Source organism: Thalassophryne amazonica, chromosome 21, assembly GCF_902500255.1.
Source record: "Thalassophryne amazonica chromosome 21, fThaAma1.1, whole genome shotgun sequence".
Lineage (NCBI taxonomy): Eukaryota > Metazoa > Chordata > Actinopteri > Batrachoidiformes > Batrachoididae > Thalassophryne > Thalassophryne amazonica.
Window position 1 is genome coordinate 4,799,397 of NC_047123.1, and position 17,929 is coordinate 4,817,325.

Below are 17,929 nucleotides of genomic sequence, written 5' to 3' on the forward strand. Positions count from 1 at the left end.
GGTGCAGTTCAGCTGTGACGTCTGACGGAAGTCCCACTCGTCTCACCTTTGCAGCCATGAAGAATTTGTTCCAGTCGTCCTTGTTGGCAGTTTTTCCTGGTGAAGAAAACTCCACGCTGTTCCTCAGCACAGGGTAGCCTGGAAACAAGAACCCTGCACAGTGTCAGGACGCACTGACTACAGCTGAAACAAACACTTAAAAGGACTATGATACTGAAGCCAATTACTTGTACTCCTCGGATGAACAGACAGGTAAGAAGATGGAAGCCTCCAAATTAAAAGGGCACATAATGAGGACAAACCGATTAAAACCTGCTGAACTTTAACGCACCACATCAACACAAAAATCACATTTGTTTTGCTGCTTAAGATGCCATGTACCTGTCTGCCACCTACTGGACATGTCTGGGTACTACCGATTTCCAGCTGGGTGAACAGGAACTATGTGCAGATGAAATGAATCATCCAGAGACACTGACACGGAGCGTGACCAGGAATCAAACCCAGGTCTGCTCTAAACGAGGTCGTAACTTTGACCACAGTCAATGAACTCGGTTTTTGACTGATTTCACTCAAAATCATAGCACTTCGTCCTTGGTTGACCTTCAATCATTCCATCACGTTTAGTACAAACTGGATCAAATATTTTAGAACTGTGTAAACTGTGTGAAACGGGATGATGCTTCCTTTAAAAATCACAAGTCAGACACTGTCTTGCCATTTATTTAATTTCCTCACAAACTTTTTCTTCCCCTCTCATTTGTGTGGGATTTTTTTTTATTAATTTGTTGTGACGAAGTCTTGAACAGACTGTCAGAGTTGGCTTTGCATCGTACCTGTGAGGACGCAGGGCAGCGAGCGAACGCCGGTGTTGGCGTCCAGCAGCGAGGCTTCATACGAGTTCCTCTCATCACGCGGTAAAACCTGCTGCAGCCGACGGTCCAGCGAAACCATCAGCACCCAGTCACGGATCTCATCCCGCGTCTCATCCTGAGTGAGAGAGACAGAGACACACAGTCAAAGGTCATGAGGTCGCTGCACAGAAGGGTGTGGTGATGGTGATACTGTGCAGGAGAGAGACACGTCCACGTCTTCAGGGTCCTGCTGCTTCCTGTCTTGCTGTGTGGTTGTGAGACTTGGACACTAACCATTGACCTGAGGTGACGACTGGACGTCTTTGGAGGAGCTTTTGCTTACTTAGGGAGACTCAGATGAGGAACATCACTTACGTTGTGAGGGAACATCAGCTACGACATCCAGACCATGAGGTGCTTTTCTGTTTATGATCCAGGACGCAGGTGCCTCAGTGTTGAGGACTCCAGCAGAAGAAGAAGGGGCGGGGACACGCCCACATTTCACCTATATGCTGCAGATATAGACGGTTACTTCGGAGAGGTGGGGATTGAACCTCCCCGGGTCCTGGATGATAATCATCCAGGACCCGGGGAGGTTTTGTAGTCTGGTGGATGTGGTGACGTGCGACACCACAACATGTTCACAGACCAACCTGACCTGACACACAATACCTTCTTTTAAGTGCTGAACTTGGAGCTCACATTAAAGCCAACAATTAGACTGTCAGTGTCCAAATACTTATGAGCATCACACAGCTGTCCTGTAACTGGTTTGGAACCCAACACAGTGTGTTATGTGTGTTTGTTTGTTTGTTGCTGGTGACTTACTGTGGTACACAGCTTGTTTGGGATTGGAACCTCAAAGGGAATATCAGTGTCCAGGAAGTCTGTGTGGTCCAATCCGTCCAGGCTGCCGTCATTAAAGGCCTGCACGAAGCCCACATTAATAACCACATTACTAACATATCAAACCAACAACCAAACCACAAATCTTACAGCTAACTTTCATTTGAACGACATCCTGCTGGAAGGTTCTGCTGGAATGGATAAAAAAAATCCATAATACAAATGACCATTTTAATATGATGAAAACATCATTTTATGTGATGCATTTTTAAAGCTGCACGTTGAATCTACTGCCTCCACAGTTTTGGGCTCAATCTTGTTGGTCATAATATTTTTTTCTCCAATATTACTGCACATCGCAGATGTAGTGAAGCACAGCACCAGCGTGTGCTCCAGTGTGTGCACCAGCGTGTGCATCAGTGTGTGTGCATCAGCGTGTGCATCACTGTGTGCACCAGCATGTGCACCAGCGTGTGTGCATCAGCGTGTGCATCAGTATGTGCACCAGCGTGTGCATCAGTGTGTGCATCAGCGTGTGCACCAGCGTGTGTGCATCAGCGTGTGCACCAGTGTGTGCACCAGCGTGTGCACCAGCATGTGTGCATCAGTGTGTGCATCAGTGTGTGTGCATCAGTGTGTGCACCAGCGTGTGCATCAGCGTGTGCTTCCCGACGTGAACATGACTGCTGAAATCTGAGATCAAACTTCAACACAATGAGGCGAGACACATGAGCAGTTAAACATTCAAATAATTTAATATTTTAGCCACAACACGGAAACAATCCATGGATGTCGTTTACTTCCCGCCATCACCGACATACGATTCAGCAGGTGCTTTTGTTTTGTGCCAATTAATTTTAAACAAAAACTCAGTCTGTCACTTTAAGTTTCAGATCCTGATGAAATAATCAAGGTTCGTTTCCAACCTGTGCGGTGGCTCAAGCCCTCGCTCGGGTTTATCACCTCGTCAGACGTTCAGATTGTTTGACAATGTACCACATTTGTGTGCAACATAAAAAAACACGTCCTGGTGCCACAGACAACCAGACGACCCCCTGACAGACTGACAAGTGTCACAGGTGTACGATGACATGCCGCCGTTCGGGCTGACAGGTTCTAATCTGGAATTTTCAGTGTTGAAATGCCACATCTGGTCTCAGTGAGGCGCTGTGGAGTCTTTACTTACATCACACAGATCCAGGAAATGATTGAGGAAGATCAACGCCATTTCCTTCCAGTCAACCGCCTATAGAGTGAAAACGATAAAACTCAGGAAGAATAAAGCAAATTAATGACTCCTGATAACTGAAGTCACTGAATTGTGGAATTCTGAGTTGGAAAAACTGGACTGCGATCAGTTTTCTGAAAGATTTAAGGAACACAAAAACAATAATGGGCAAAAATCATTAAAGATGAATTTACTGTTTAATTACAGAGTGGCAAAGAAAATGAATAATTAAAAGCTGGAGAAGCAGGGACGCGTCGGTTTTGGGTGTGTGATGTGCCGAGACTGTGGTGCACCCACCCTGCAGGCCATACCGGCATCGTAGAAGGCCTTGTCTGCAGGAACCAGTTCAGTGTGCCGCAGCAGAGACACCGACAGCTTCGCTACCATGGTGACCTGAGACGATGCAGAAAGTATTTGATTTTAAAAATCTCTTTATGAGAGCAACTATAAACACGTCCAATTATCGACCCAAGATTCAAGTTTGATCTGAACAAAAAGAATACATGTGGCCACTTATTAAAAACAGTGCTGTTATTTTCATATATTAATCATTACTTTAAAACAACAACATGCTATTATAGTTTTTATTTAACTAATTTACACTTTTGCAGATTTCTGTTGAAAACAAACTTTGTCTTGAAGCAGAAACTCTGCAGTGATCAGTGACATTTGTGTCGTACTGATAGAAAAACTCAATTTTTAAGAATTGAATGGGAACTGTTCTTGAATCCAGAGGTGGCTTTGAGCCATAACTGAAACATTACGAGTAAAATCTGAGGTTTATGACAAATTAAGTGGAGTGTATAAATGTTTAAACAATAACTAATTTTGAGTTATTTGTTCTTGAAACCATCTCAATTTACTGAATGTGTCAAAAGGACCAAAGGTGATATGAGGAAAGTGATGCCCATTATTTTGGGATATTACTTAAAGTTACAGTGTGTCAGATTGAATGTCACCTAGTGGTGAGGCTTCAGAATGCATAATGCTGCCATCGGTCATTATTTTGTTTCCCCTCATGTTTTTGCATCTTTGGCAACGAGATTCATGCTCACTTGCCTTCTACTGTGTTAATTAATATGTATGATGATCCCCTACAGTATTTTACTAAAATTAAGATGATCAAACTTGCTAGCCTGTAGCTAGCAACCAGTAAACAGTGTAAACGGGAGAAACCATCGACTCTTCTTATTTTTTTCTTCAGTTTTCCAGCTGTGCTGCAAAATGCGGGTAAGTATGTCCCTTATTGGCTGCTGTATCAACATGGCAGCCTCTATGAAGGAGCCCACTCCCGTGCAGACATAATGAGCTCATTCTTAGCTCATGAAAACACACTGATTTCGTGTTGTAGGTAATTGCACACTAATAAACAGAGGGTAATGAATGCTTTATTCCATTTCTGATAATAAACCCTAAATCCTGCAAACTGTAGTTTTAATTGGAAACTCCATTTACTAATTTTTGGGTTAATCTTTTCACTCAGGACAAAAACTAATTTAATGTGTGTTATATTGATTTAGAATCTAAACACTGAAGTCCAAAACATCTAAAAACAGAGCTTGAAAATGTCTGATTTCCTCTGTAAAGGAGAATTTTGTTTGGGCACCTACGTAATACCGCTATGTTAGTGTTCAGTAAAAGTCTTGTTTGTGGTTACAATCATATCAACTCATCTTCCTGTGGACAGCGTCACACTGGCACCTGAACCAAAGTGGCCTCCAACCTACAGTGTGTGGAAAATGCAAAAAACACCTGACTATGAGGAGGATGTGCGCCAGATTATCTGAGTGCTGGTGTGAGTTGGTGTACCAGCTGCTCGACTCCTTTCGCGGCGGATCGTGTGGCATAGTAATGAGCGATCAGCAGCATCTCTTTGAATTCTTCATGAGCTGGAGAGTTGGCCTCACCACTCTTAGACATGTTCTTATCCTGAAAATACATAAGTCAGAAATATTCTACAATCACCAAGGATTAATTTACACTTTATACATTTACTTACAGAACAAAAACATAATCTCAGATTAGTGGATTAAAATTTTAAAAGTGTATTTAAAATCTGTATTTCTCCTTTGTGATTCAGTTAATTCATTTTAATATTTCTTGTAAAGTACAATGTTAGCATTGATATAACGAATAGAAAACCAATGTCTTATTTACCCAACAACACAAAGTTTAGGTCATCAGCTGTTGCTGCCAGATGTGATGTGTGTTGTATTTCTTTTTCAGGACATTCTATACTGTTGTATTAGCTATGCCCAGTGTTTGTGCAATGCCTCTGATTCATTACCAGAAAATAAAAGCTGATATTCTAAACGAGCTTCTCATGTTCAACTTTTGATCTCAGTCCAAAATGTCTTTACTTTTGGCAGGGACTGTATATTTACCTTGTCCTAGTGGTATTTAGGTAACAGAGTGATGTACTGTATGTTTGCGATGTAAAGAGATCTGTTTATTTCATTGTACCAGTTCCATCAAAAAATTGCGAAGGTCCGCCCACATGTGGTACAACTCTGGTCCATCAGTGTCAAGCACACTAATCAGGTCCAGAAACAAGCGCTTGTAGATGTTGAAGTTCTGGGAAGAAAATTAAATACAATGTTACCCATTGGTTGAATTCCTCTTTAGTCATCACTGAGGTCACTAAGCGATCATAAATAATTACTTTAAAATAAAAAAATAAATACATCTGACATTTTTACAGCCCTGATGAATTCTTTAAAATGATTTGTTTAAAGGGCTGATTTGTCTTTAAAACTGCAGTAACTGTCCTACCTTTGACACTGGAACCTATCTAGAATTGTGGATTAGAGGATAAAGCACAGCTCGCACGCTTATAGAGGTGCATTCTGGGAGATTAGGGTTTATAACTGTCATAAGAACTGGCTTGTGAAGATCACAGTCGACCACGGTCATCATCTAGAGTGTGGTTTGAAGATGTAACACACCAGACTTGTACCATGTGACATGCAAAAAGACTTGCAGCACACCTGTAGTACTGCTTTAGCACAACTTGGCACTTCCAGAAAACCTCCTGGCACAATGATGGAATCTCGTGGTCCATCATGGACACCCTCCTGGACTCTTTAAAGCAGTGGGGTCAACAACCCTGCCAATCACGAAGGAGGAACCATCAGATGTGTCTAATCAGCTGTGGTAGCAGCAGGTACAAGTGGAAACCATGCAGAGCAGGTGACCTCCAGGACCAGAGCTGGGGACCCCTAGACTCTACACTTTTCAAGGTACAATACCAGACAAACATTTGGACAAAGGGCAAAGTCTGGGCAATTCAGTAACTCAGCGTTTTCCATAATCCCCTTGGCGGCCCCTGTGCTTCCCAGAATGCACCGCGGTGCCAGCAGAGTTCCGTTGTCTCACAGCGCATGTAAACAATGACAATGTGAGGATGTGGATGGCGTTACTTTAGCGAGTTCACAGGCGATTATGATGATACGTTGTCCCAAGTTGAGAGGGTTATCTAGAGGAGGTGTAGCACCTGTGACAGACTTCTGCTGTGCCCCGATGTTGTCATTGTCCACACTTCACGAGGTGTATTTACACTGTGAGTGCTGAGCTCCTGACACCACAACTCTGCTGAAACCGACCTCTCGCGTGAGTCACGGACCGTGACTTACAACTGCGAAACAGCGAATGGGGAAAGCTTCAAAGCGAGACCTTCCTGGATGCATATCCATGAAAGTGAGAGTGGGGTTAAATTTGTGGACATGAAAACCGAACGGTGTGAAGCCGCTTTGATGTTTGTTATGTGAGTATGTGCGTCTGTACCTGAGGGTTCGGCGGCACTCCGTGCTGAATGTAAAGACGCAGGGCTTTCACAGAGTCTTCCTCCTTTATGAGGTGTGTCGCGTACAGAGCTACGTACTTATGGAGGACCTTAGAATTCTGTCAAAACCCAAAAGAGACAAAACAAGAAGCACTTAACCAAAAAACATGACTGTTACTGTGACTAGGTATTTCATGACCAAAAGTCCCAATAAATACAGCGTGTTAACATTTAAATGATCTCTGATGTCTCCCACTACCACGGTCTGGATCAGATTTAAGGACCCATTTCAAAATTGAGGAATTTTGGCCTGACCTGTCGAAAAAAAAAAAAAAAAATCGGGCAAAAATTCATATGCAATAGCTATTTTTATCACCAACTATTTGATATGTGATTATGACTGTAACATATTATATCGCTTACGTATTTTCTGGAGTATATAAGTCACACCTGTTAAAAAATGCCTCTTGAAAAGGAAAAAAAGGCACGCTGGAGTATAAGTCACACCTTTTTTCTTTATTTTCAGCTCTTTAATTTGAGATTTTTGTGCATTGTTGCAGATTTTTTTTATTATTGTCATTTACTCTATTGTTGCAATTTATTTTGTTTTGTAATTTGATTCTTTGGAAAATTCTATATCAATAATCATAACTTTTATTATAAATATTGAAAGTGTGACTTTTCGGTATAGAAGTTGCAGGACCGCCCAAACTATATATAAAAAACAAAACATGACTTATACTCCGGAAAATTCTGTATGTATGTTACCTAATATGACTTTTTGCGTGAGCACAAAACGGTACTTCCTCTAACCACGTTGTTTCCAAAAACTGTTCCAGAAAGCTAAAATTTCTCTGCATCTTCTGTTGAAGTTTTTCATGGATTTCATGTCGCGGCGGAGGATCCTATGATGCCTACTGTTTCTTCACCCTGATTCAAAATTCAGGAAGGTTCCAATTATTGCATATTGTACCCAATTATCCACTTTCAACTACTTTTACACAAGATTAGCCTGATCTGCAATAAATAAATCTGATTATTCACTTTTTTTTAAATCGTGATTTATTCTAACGTCACAAATTTTTAAACTTGTTTAAAACTTTACCGACTACTCACAATCTTCGGCACTACTACTTTTACCACTAATGACACTTGACGTCAGGCCCTGATTTACAAGATTTATTTATTTCTATAAAATCATTGCCAACTGGATATTTAAAATCAGTAATGGGAGACAGGCTTTAGAAACTCCAACTCTGTTTAGTTTATCAATAAATTCTTGATGCTATTCAACACAACCAACATCTTTTGCTTTTTACTGGAGAAGGTTAATGCCTTGCTCAAGGATGCTTTAGCAGGAACTGGTGACAGAACAGTGAGAACTGAGTCGGGTCGGTCAGAGTACCTGTTTAGAGGCTGTTTCCAGACACTTTTCCCACTGTCCTCGCTCTGCATACATGTCCAAAGCTGCGATCACGTCCACACCGACCAGCTGCACACGGTCACATTAAACGCTCACGTTAATCAAACATCATTAAAACTAAGAATGAAGCCTTTTACTCAAGTTACAAAAGTGACATCTTGCTGCAGGTACATGAATCTCTTTTCCACTCAGTGAAGCAGAATTACTATGAGGTGACGTCACTGAATGTCATGTCCTGCAATGGGAACCTCAAAGAAATAAAATGCTTCACTTCAGCAGTCTGTCTCTTTGTGACATCATAAGGTGGGTCATTCATGGGGTTTGCCATTCTGAGATCAAACTCAGAATTTGTGGCATGGTGGCGTCGCATCGTCACAAGAGGTTTCTGGGCTTGAACCTGATGTCTTTCTGTCTGATTGGTGAGGAATAAGTTAACCGGGAACTGAACCCAGATGTACGTATCAGAAGCCCAACTCCTTATCTTCTGAGGTACCAAAGTGTTCCTGGATGTCTTTGGCTGCTGTGTGAGGAAGTGCTTCTCTGTCTCCACACTTTTTACATCTTCCTGTTTCTGCCTCCAGGCTCTGCGCGTTCCGTCTGCACCGCGTTAACATGTTTCTGTGTGTAACGTCAGTTACTGTGTGCACATACGCTAACACAGTCTGCTGTCTTCTTAGGGCCACATACGAGGTCTATTAGAAAAGTATCCGACCTTATTATTTTTTTAAAAAACCATATGGATTTGAATCACGTGTAATTACATCAGACATGCTTGAACCCTCATGGGCATGCAAGAGTTTTTTCACGCCTGTCGGTTACGTCATTCGCCTGTGGGCAGTCTTTGAGTGAGGAGTCGTCCACCCGCTCGTCGATTTTTTTCATTGTTTAGGAATGGCTCAGAGACTGTTGCTTTGTTTGATAAAAATTTTTTCAAAACTGTAAGGCACAACTGAGTGGACACCATTCAATAAATTCAGCTGGTTTTCGGTAAAAATTTTAACGGCTGATGAGAGATTTTGGTCTGGTAGTGTCGCTTTAAGGACGGTCCACGGCGCCTGACGGTGATCTGCGCTTCGAGGCGGCAGCGTCTCGCCGTTTCAAGTTGAAAACTTCCACATTTCAGGCTCTGTTGATGCAGTAAGTCGTCAGAGAACAGAGAACTTTCAGAAGAAGTCGGCATGAGGAGTTTATTCAGACATTCCATTGTTAACGGTCATTTTGTAATGAAAGAACGTGCGGGCAGAGTCGCATGTCGGGCTGGACCCGACCGCGGGGGGGTCGCGGCAGGAAAAACACCTCCGTTGGAAATCTTAACGGGCAAGTTGGAACATGCCCAAGCTGTTAAACAATTTCTCAGTTACTCACTTGTTGAAAGCCATTAAAAGCCGCATGAATTCTACAAATGGTTTTCAACACGGAGGTGTTTTTCCTGTCGCGGCGCACACAGATTTGCCGAGTCGTCACGGAAACGACTCGGCGAATTTGCGCGTACGTCTTTCATTAAAAAAATGTCCTTAAACAGTGGAATGTCCGCATAAATTCCTCATGCAGGCCTCTTCTGAATCTTCTCTGTTCTCTCACGACGTCCTGGGTGAATTAAGCCTTAAATTAGGATGTTTTCAGCTCGAAACAGGCCGACGACAGCGCCTGGAAGCGCTGCAGGACGTCCCGCTCCGTGGGAAGTCCTTACACCGACAGAAACACCCCATAATCTCTCATCAGCCGTTAAACTTTTCACAGAAAACCAGCTTAATTTCTCGAATAGTGTCCACTCGGATATTCCTCACAGGTCCAGAAAAAATTTTGATAAAGCAACGCGCGCCGTCTCGAGCAGCATGTGAAACAAAGGAATTCAGCCGAGAGGGCGGGACCACATCTCACTCAATGCATGCCCACAGGGAAATGACGTCACCGACACGCGTGAAAAAACTCATGCATGCGCACGAGGGTTCAAGCATGATTGGTGTAATCGCATGTCATTCAAATCCATATAGTTAAAAAAAAAATAAAAGGGTCGGTTTATTATCTAAGAGACCTCGTAGTTTTGTGTTTTACTTTGTGTGTGTGATTTTGTGTTCCAATAAGGGAGATATTTTCCTTTTATTTTGATGGACATGTTTGTGTTTGGGTGTAAATGTGCTCTGATGTGTGATGAGTCCAGCACGATGTTTGCTGTGAGCCCAGAGTTTGTGATGTTCAGAAGACCTCCCCAGGTTGTTGACACAAATCCCTCTCTAACTGTCGGGGTCAGATTTGTCTCCACTTCTAAAAATTGGTGTAATGACACAACAACGAATGGGGGAGAAAAAACTACACTCAAGATCAAAGTGAATAATTTTAGTGCAACCAATCTGAATTTTTTTTGTCTTTAAACATCTCGTTCAGGATGCCATCAAGTCCACTTGCATTTTTTAGCCCATTATAATATGTTTCATTTTTTAGCTTTTAAATTTTAAAATTTTGTCTCAAGCAAAACTGTAAAAGATATTTTAATGGAGATTTTGCCCAGTGTGCATGGGTTGTTTTCCCGGTACTTACAGAGTCCACTTTGCCTTGGTTCCGAAGATGTTCTTTGTACTTCTGATCAACATAGTCCTCAAACCTGCTCAGGATCAGAAATTTCATTGGAAAAGACAGAATTAAACTTTGAAAATAAACAGAATGTGCCATATCTTGAAAATAATGAGAAAATAAAATAAAATAATGCAGATGTTCATCTCACATTGATTTGTACCTTTAAGTCAAGGGGTTTGAAAAAACTATCCATTTAGTAATTACAAACATTTTTATGTAAGGATGAAGGAGACCAAAGCCACCAACAGCAACTAGACAGAGGCTTCTGTGGCTGTGATTGGAGAAACTGCACATAGTGCAACTTCTGGAAATGCAGTGACACGTTGCCAGAAGGCACATGGGAAACTCAAACATAGATATGATCTATTTTCTTGTAGTAAAATGCTTCTCTGCTCCACCTCACTGTGAAGCTGTGACTTGTGATGTAACAGTCAAAGCTGCACGGGACACAGTAACTCCCTTCTGTGTTTACATGAGTGTGCTGGTGGCTTCCCTCACTAGCACTCTTCTTGTGCTGTCACTTAGTTTTTGAGAACTGCCAACTCCAGACAAATTTACAAGCCATCACCACACTGTCTGTGTTGCTTAAAAGGAATTTCTTTTGGCTTCTCTGTTTGCCCAGGCACACCACAGCGGATCCAATACGAACTGACGTGTTCAGATAGATCTTCTAACACAGCTCCAGATGTACATGAAGAATGGGGCACAGTCACATTAAACTGGGGACCATCTGTTCTGGAAGCAAGCTTATTAACCGCTTATACCACCACGCAAATCAACTCTAAGACACGTTAAGAGATGTGGAAATAAAAGTACTGTGTACAAAAACAGCTTTACGTCCCAAACCTTTAATTTGATTATTTTCTTAAACCCCTCGATTTACAGTTAAGAATCGACACAGTGAGCACATCTTGACTGTATACAGTTCAGTGCTGTTGTGGTGATGTACAGAGACAGTGCTGAAAATTGTACGGTTGTCCAAATACGTATGGACTCACCTGGATGGTGTGTGTGTGTGTGTGTGTGTGTGTGTGTGTGTTGTTGGGACCTTGGCTCCACCTCATTGGCGACTCTCTTGGCTTTGTTCCACTCATCACTCTGAATGAAAGCATCGATGGCGTCTTTGGTGAGGCCCAGGTTCATGTAGAGGTTAGCAGCCTTCAACAGAGGAGACGTCAGCTCAAAAATAATCACGCTGAAGTTCCAAAAGCAATTTATTCACATTTTATTGATTCAAATCTTGAATCAATAAGAGATAATTGTGTCCTGGTTTTTATTTGACTATGTGAAGAACCCAGTTGCAGACGCGTGCCGTGTGCTTAGTGTGTACGTGCACGTGTGTGTTCACCCACAACATCATGCTTTCTCAGCTGTATGAGGCGAGGGCCGACCACACGAACCACCTCCACCGCTCGATCTCCACTCAGAAACTTGACGGACAAATCTACGGCCTGGAAACGCAACAAGGACAAAGAAAAAAAAATAATTGTTCACATGATCATACAAACATCAAACTTGGCATAAACACTCACACTGGCGTACCCTTCTAATTTTACTGATTAAAATCCAAGATGGCTGCCAATTTTTTCCAAGATAGCCACCAAATTTTAAGCCAAAATTAAATTTTTCCAAAATCTCTGAAAATTATAGATGATTTGAGTAAAATTAATATTTTTTTTAATAATTGTACACCTGATTTTGTCATTAAACATCCCCGAAGAGACTGTTTTGTGTGTCTAATAGCTGGAATTAAAACTGGACAAAAAATACACAAGGATCAATTTTAAACTTTTTTCATTTGTTGTTACAAAGTAAAACAGAGTTCATCTGATGTCATTTGGACAGTTTAACTGTTCAGTCACTGACTAGTAAACATACAAACCTAAGAAGGTTTTAATAGGTAACCTCTGTTTCAGAATACAAAAATAAATAAAATATCTTCCATCCATCCATTTTCTTCCGCTTTATCCGGAGTCGGGTTGCGGGGGCAGCAGCTCAAGCAAAGCCGCCCAGACCTCCCGATCCACACACACCTCCCCCAACTCCTCCGGGGGAACCCCAAGGCATTCCCAAGCCAGCCGAGAGATGTAATCCTTCCAGCGTGTCCTGGGTCTTCCCCGGGGCCACCTCCCAATGGGACGTGCCCGGAACACCTCTCCAGCGAGGCGTCCAGGGGGCATCCGGAAAAGATGCCCGAGCCACCTCAACTGACTCCTTTCGATGTGGAGGAGCAGCGGCTCGACTCCGAGCTTCTCCCGAGTGACCGAGCTCCTCACCCTATCTCTAAGGGAGCACTCAGCCACCCCGTGGAGGAAACTCATCTCGGCCACTTGTACCCGCGATCTCGTTCTTTCGGTCATGAGCCAAATCTCATGACCATAGGTGAGGATCGGAGCGTAGATCGATCGGTAAATCGAGAGCTTTGCACCCCTACTCAGCTCTCTCTTCACCACGACGGTCCGATACAGCGACCGCATCACTGCAGACACTGCACCGATCCGTCTATCGATCTCACGCTCCATCCGTCCCTCACTCGTGAATAAGACCCCGAGATACTTAAACTCCTCCACTTGAGGCAAGGACACTCCACCGACCTGAAGAGGGCAAAGCACCTTTTTCCGGTCGAGAACCATGGCCTCGGATTTGGAGGTGCTGATTTTCATCCCGGACACCTCACACTCGGCTGTAAACCGCCCCAGTGCACGCTGAAGATCCTGATTTGACGAAGCTAACAGAACCACATCGTCCGCAAACAGCAGAGATGAGATTCTGTGGTTCCCAAACCAGACCCCCTCTACACCCTGGCTGCGCCTAGAAATTCTGTCCATAAAAATAATGAACAGAACTGGTGACAAAGGGCAGCCCTGGCAGAGGCCAACGTGCACTGGAAACAGGTTTGACTTACTACCAGCAATGCGAACCAAGCTCCTGCTGTGGTCGTACAGGGACCGGATAGCCCTTAGCAAAGGACCCCGGACCCTGTACTCCCGGAGCACTCCCCACAGGGTGCCCCGAGGGACACGGTCGAATGCCTTCTCCAGATCCACAAAACACATGTGGACTGGTTGGGCGAACTCCCATGAACCCTCGAGCACCCGATGGAGCGTGTAGAGCTGGTCCAGTGTGCTGCGACCAGGACGAAAACCATACTGCTCCTCCTGAATCCGAGGTTCGACCATCGGTCGAATTCTCCTCTCCAGTACTCTGGAATAGACCTTACCGGGGAGGCTGAGGAGTGTGATCCCCCTATAGTTGGAACACACCCTCCGGTCCCCCTTCTTAAACAGAGGGACCACCACCCCGGTCTGCCAATCCAGAGGCACTGTCCCCGATCGCCACGCGATGTTGCAGAGGCGTGTCATCCAAGACAGTCCCACAACATCCAGAGACTTAAGGTACATCCACCCCAGGAGCCTTGCCACCGAGGAGCTTTCCAACCACCTCGGTGACTTCTGCCTAGGTAATGGATGAGTCCGCCACTGGGTCCCCAGTCTCTGCCTCGTCTTCGGAAGACGTGACGATGGGATTGAGGAGATCCTCGAAGTACTCCTTCCACCGCCCAACAACATCCCCAGTCAGCGTCAACAGCTCCCCACCCGCACCGTAAACAGTGCCGGTGGAGAGCTGCTTCCGCCTCCTGAGGCGTCGGATGGTTTGCCAGAATCTCTTCAAGGCCGACTGATAGTCCTCCTCGATAGCCTTCCCGAACTCCTCCCAGACCCGAGTTTTTGCCTCTGCGACCGCACGGGCTGCGGCACGCTTGGCCTGCCGGTACCTGTCAGCTGCCTCTGGGGTCCCACCTACCAACAAAGATAAGTAGGACTCCTTCTTCAGCTTAAAATATTATAAACGATTATATCATATAAACAGAAAATGTAATCATTCAAATATGTTGTTTCATTCATAATATGTTGAATTTTGATTTTCACCATTGCTGTAGGTGGTCATCTTGAAAAAAATGGCAGCCATCTTGGATTGTTAAACTTTATTGCCTAGTTTGATGCTTGAGTGATTCTCCACAAAACTGTCAGTTAGCTTCTCAGCTACAAAATATACAGTCGTGAAACAAACAAACAAACATCAAACTCTCACCAACTCCAGCCAGCCCACATTTCATATCTTTTGGTGATGTGTGTGGGGGTGGAGCTCGATGGGCTGGAACACGGGTTCAGAAGTTCTTACCTTCAGACAGCAGCTCTCCACCAGGGATGTGTTGGAAGCGTCCTTCACTTTGAGGTAACACTCCACGGCTCGGGCATATTCACCCAACTGCTCCCACTCTCTAGCCTGCTCCAGCAGCCCCTCCACCCCACTGATCCCCCAAAACACACAAACGAACTGTCAGGTTCCTCTGAGTGCAACAGTACCACATAAAACCGATACTTTACAAACACCATACTGTGTCCCCCGTCTGTGTAAAGTATTAATACATGAAAGCACTTACGTATAATTATGTGACCGACTTTTAACAAGATCACAAAGGTCACAGAGCGCTAAAGATGAGCCCCAGAAACCTCAGTTGTAAATAAACAGAAAAAGCTACAGAGCTCTACAGCTATTATTATACGATTATGTATTAACTGATGAATAACAGAGAGAAACAAGGCTTTTATTTGGTCTCTTTGGGTCTAACATGGACAAAAGTCACTGGGATTACTTTTCAAAATCTCATCAACATTCACTCAAGTGCTGGATGATCAGTGGGGAGCCATCTCGACATACTGACTCAGTTATTTCCTGCACAGAAATATTTTTTTTCCAGATTTGACGACACCGGTTTCAACAGGAAACTGGAAGGTTGATATTTGCAGTTAAGCAGCACTAAAACCAAATTAATCCTTGCACTTCTTATTCTGGAATAAAGCTCAAGCTTGTAAATTTCCACTACAGCAGGTTAACCAGTGTATGGGTAAATATATTTCTTTATCTGCCTCTACGTTTTCTTTGTCGACATTTGTCATTTGCTTAAATACATATCAAACAGATTAATGTCGTCTGGGATTTAGCGAAAAAGATATCATCTGATGATGGTTCGCTGACTTTCGTGCTGCTAAAAAGATGACCCACTCTTATCTGGAGCCCGTTAAAAAAAGAATCAGAAATAATTTAGTGTTTTCTCCATTTGACCTGCTTCCTCATTCGTTTTCATTGGCAGCTTTTGAAGATTTTCCCCCTGAAAGCCATTAAAGACGGAGAAGTGATGGAAGCATAAAGGCGGCACGCTGCTGCTCCGCCTGCTGATGAGCTTCTTCTTCTTCAGTTTGTGATAAGACACGAGTTGTATTTTAATAATAAAGTATCAAACAGCCTCTTTATGAATAGATTATACAGGAGGTCTGATGGGAAAACTGGTGCTTTCCTTCTGTTTTTAATCCCAACTTCAGACCCGAAGACACAGAAGGTCAGCAGAAGAATCTCTTAGAATATTTCCCCATAAATACTGGACCCTTCGTTACAATAAAAAGTCTACTTTAAGATGCTTTGGGGTGCAGTGAGATTACTGATCCACTCGTCATGTCTGTAGCTGGTGTTTGCATCTATTGCTGTTTTACAGTTCCAAAGTCTACACTTAGAAAAACTGGAGCGTGGGGCGCTCATGGCTACCACCTGACAAAGAATGCCGTCTGCAGCATCCCCAGGTTTGAATCCAAGACTGGACAACCTTTGCATTATTTTATGCTTCTTTCGCCTTTGCATATGTTAACCATTTTGACCAATATTTTTGGGCCTTGTTACTATTAAGTCTTAGGGAAAAGGTAAGCATTTCCATTTCACAAATTTCTTCGGTGGCTGACCATTCGGCCATCGTCGGTGGGTCCCCATTAAGCCATTTCCTTGTTATTGATTTTTTCCCTGCTATCAGTAATATTTTCAAAAGGTACTTATCCCGATGGTTAATTTTGTTTAGTAGATTGCATATAGTTTGAAAATTATGTTGAATTTGTTGGGAAAGTGTAGGAACACGGACCCACAACAGGGGGCGCAAATGAACGGACAATGGAGAAAGTCAAATCACAAAGTTTTACTGTTGTGAACTCACACAACAAACACAACAGATTACAAATACAGCAGTAACCGAATTCCAAAGGTGTCGTGTGGGCAGGCTCGACGATAGGAGACGTCTGTCCGAGTCGAACCGGAACCACCCCGATTTCCTCTGCCACCGAACCCCGGGAATACTGGAGCCGCCAAGTCCCGAACCCCAGGTGGCCACTGCCTCCGCTCGTCGGATCCGGTACTGCTGGCAAGGAACAGAAACAGTCAGGTGTGGGTGCGGCTGCACCCAGCAACACGCAGGGTGGAAACACCACCTCTACCTCTTCTCAAAAACAACACTGAAGGATTGGAAGGTGAGTACTTATCTAGTCACGTCCAACACTGTCTTCAGCTGACCTTAAGCACAAGCAAAAAGTGTTAACTCTTAGAATAGAGTAACTGGCTGAGTTCGTTACCTCCTTGGTAGAGCGATATCTCGGCAATGAGGTAGAGATGCCGTCCTGCTGATATACCTCCCTGTTGATGGATATCAGCTGTCTCGTCTCAGGTGATGGGTGACAGCTGTCACCCTGGCTGCTCCTGTGAGGCGGCAGCGCCCTCTGGTGCCTGGAGCCCGCACTCCAGACAGGGCGCCCTCTGGTGGTGGTGGGCCAGCAGTACCTCCTCTTCAGCGGCCCACACAACAGAATTTCCAGGCCAATAATTAATCTTATCTCTTTGACAACCTTTAACCAATAGGAGTGAATCAATGGGCAACCCCAGAAAATATGAAAATGGTCAGCCATCACATTATTACAATGTCTCCAACAATGCCCAGATTCAGCCATGCCTGTCTGAAGATATGTCCTTTTGGGAGTTATAAAGAACCTAACAATATTCTTCCACGCAAATTCCCTCCATTGCTCTGAGCTTGTGGTGGTGGAATTACTTTGGCATATGTTGAGCCAATGTATAGTGTTGATGTTTTTTTGTAGGCCTCTAGGCACGCATATATTCTAGATAGCCTCTTCCTATAGGATTTGCCTTTGAGCCCGCACTCCAGACAGGGCGCCCTCTGGTGGTGGTGGGCCAGCAGTACCTCCTCTTCAGCGGCCCACACAACAGGACCCCCCCCTCAACGGGCGCCTCCTGGCGCATGACCAGGCTTGTCCGGGTGGCGACGGTAGAAGTCGGCCAGGATGGCCGGGTCCAGGATGAAGCTCCTCTTCACCCAGGAGCGCTCTTCG

At 44.0% G+C, this 17,929-nt stretch overlaps 1 protein-coding gene across 1 annotated transcript in view; it reads right to left on the bottom strand.

Moving 5' to 3' along the window:
• Positions 1-17,929, bottom strand: part of ift172 (intraflagellar transport 172) — a 155,752-nt gene that overhangs the window by 1,175 nt on the left and 136,648 nt on the right. Inside the window, 13 exon segments of the mRNA XM_034162804.1 lie at positions 47-138; positions 837-990; positions 1,683-1,781; positions 2,887-2,946; positions 3,226-3,321; positions 4,738-4,857; positions 5,392-5,502; positions 6,712-6,828; positions 8,115-8,201; positions 10,671-10,734; positions 11,755-11,864; positions 12,059-12,157; positions 14,889-15,018. Coding sequence (XP_034018695.1) covers positions 47-138; positions 837-990; positions 1,683-1,781; positions 2,887-2,946; positions 3,226-3,321; positions 4,738-4,857; positions 5,392-5,502; positions 6,712-6,828; positions 8,115-8,201; positions 10,671-10,734; positions 11,755-11,864; positions 12,059-12,157; positions 14,889-15,018 — 1,339 coding nt within the window.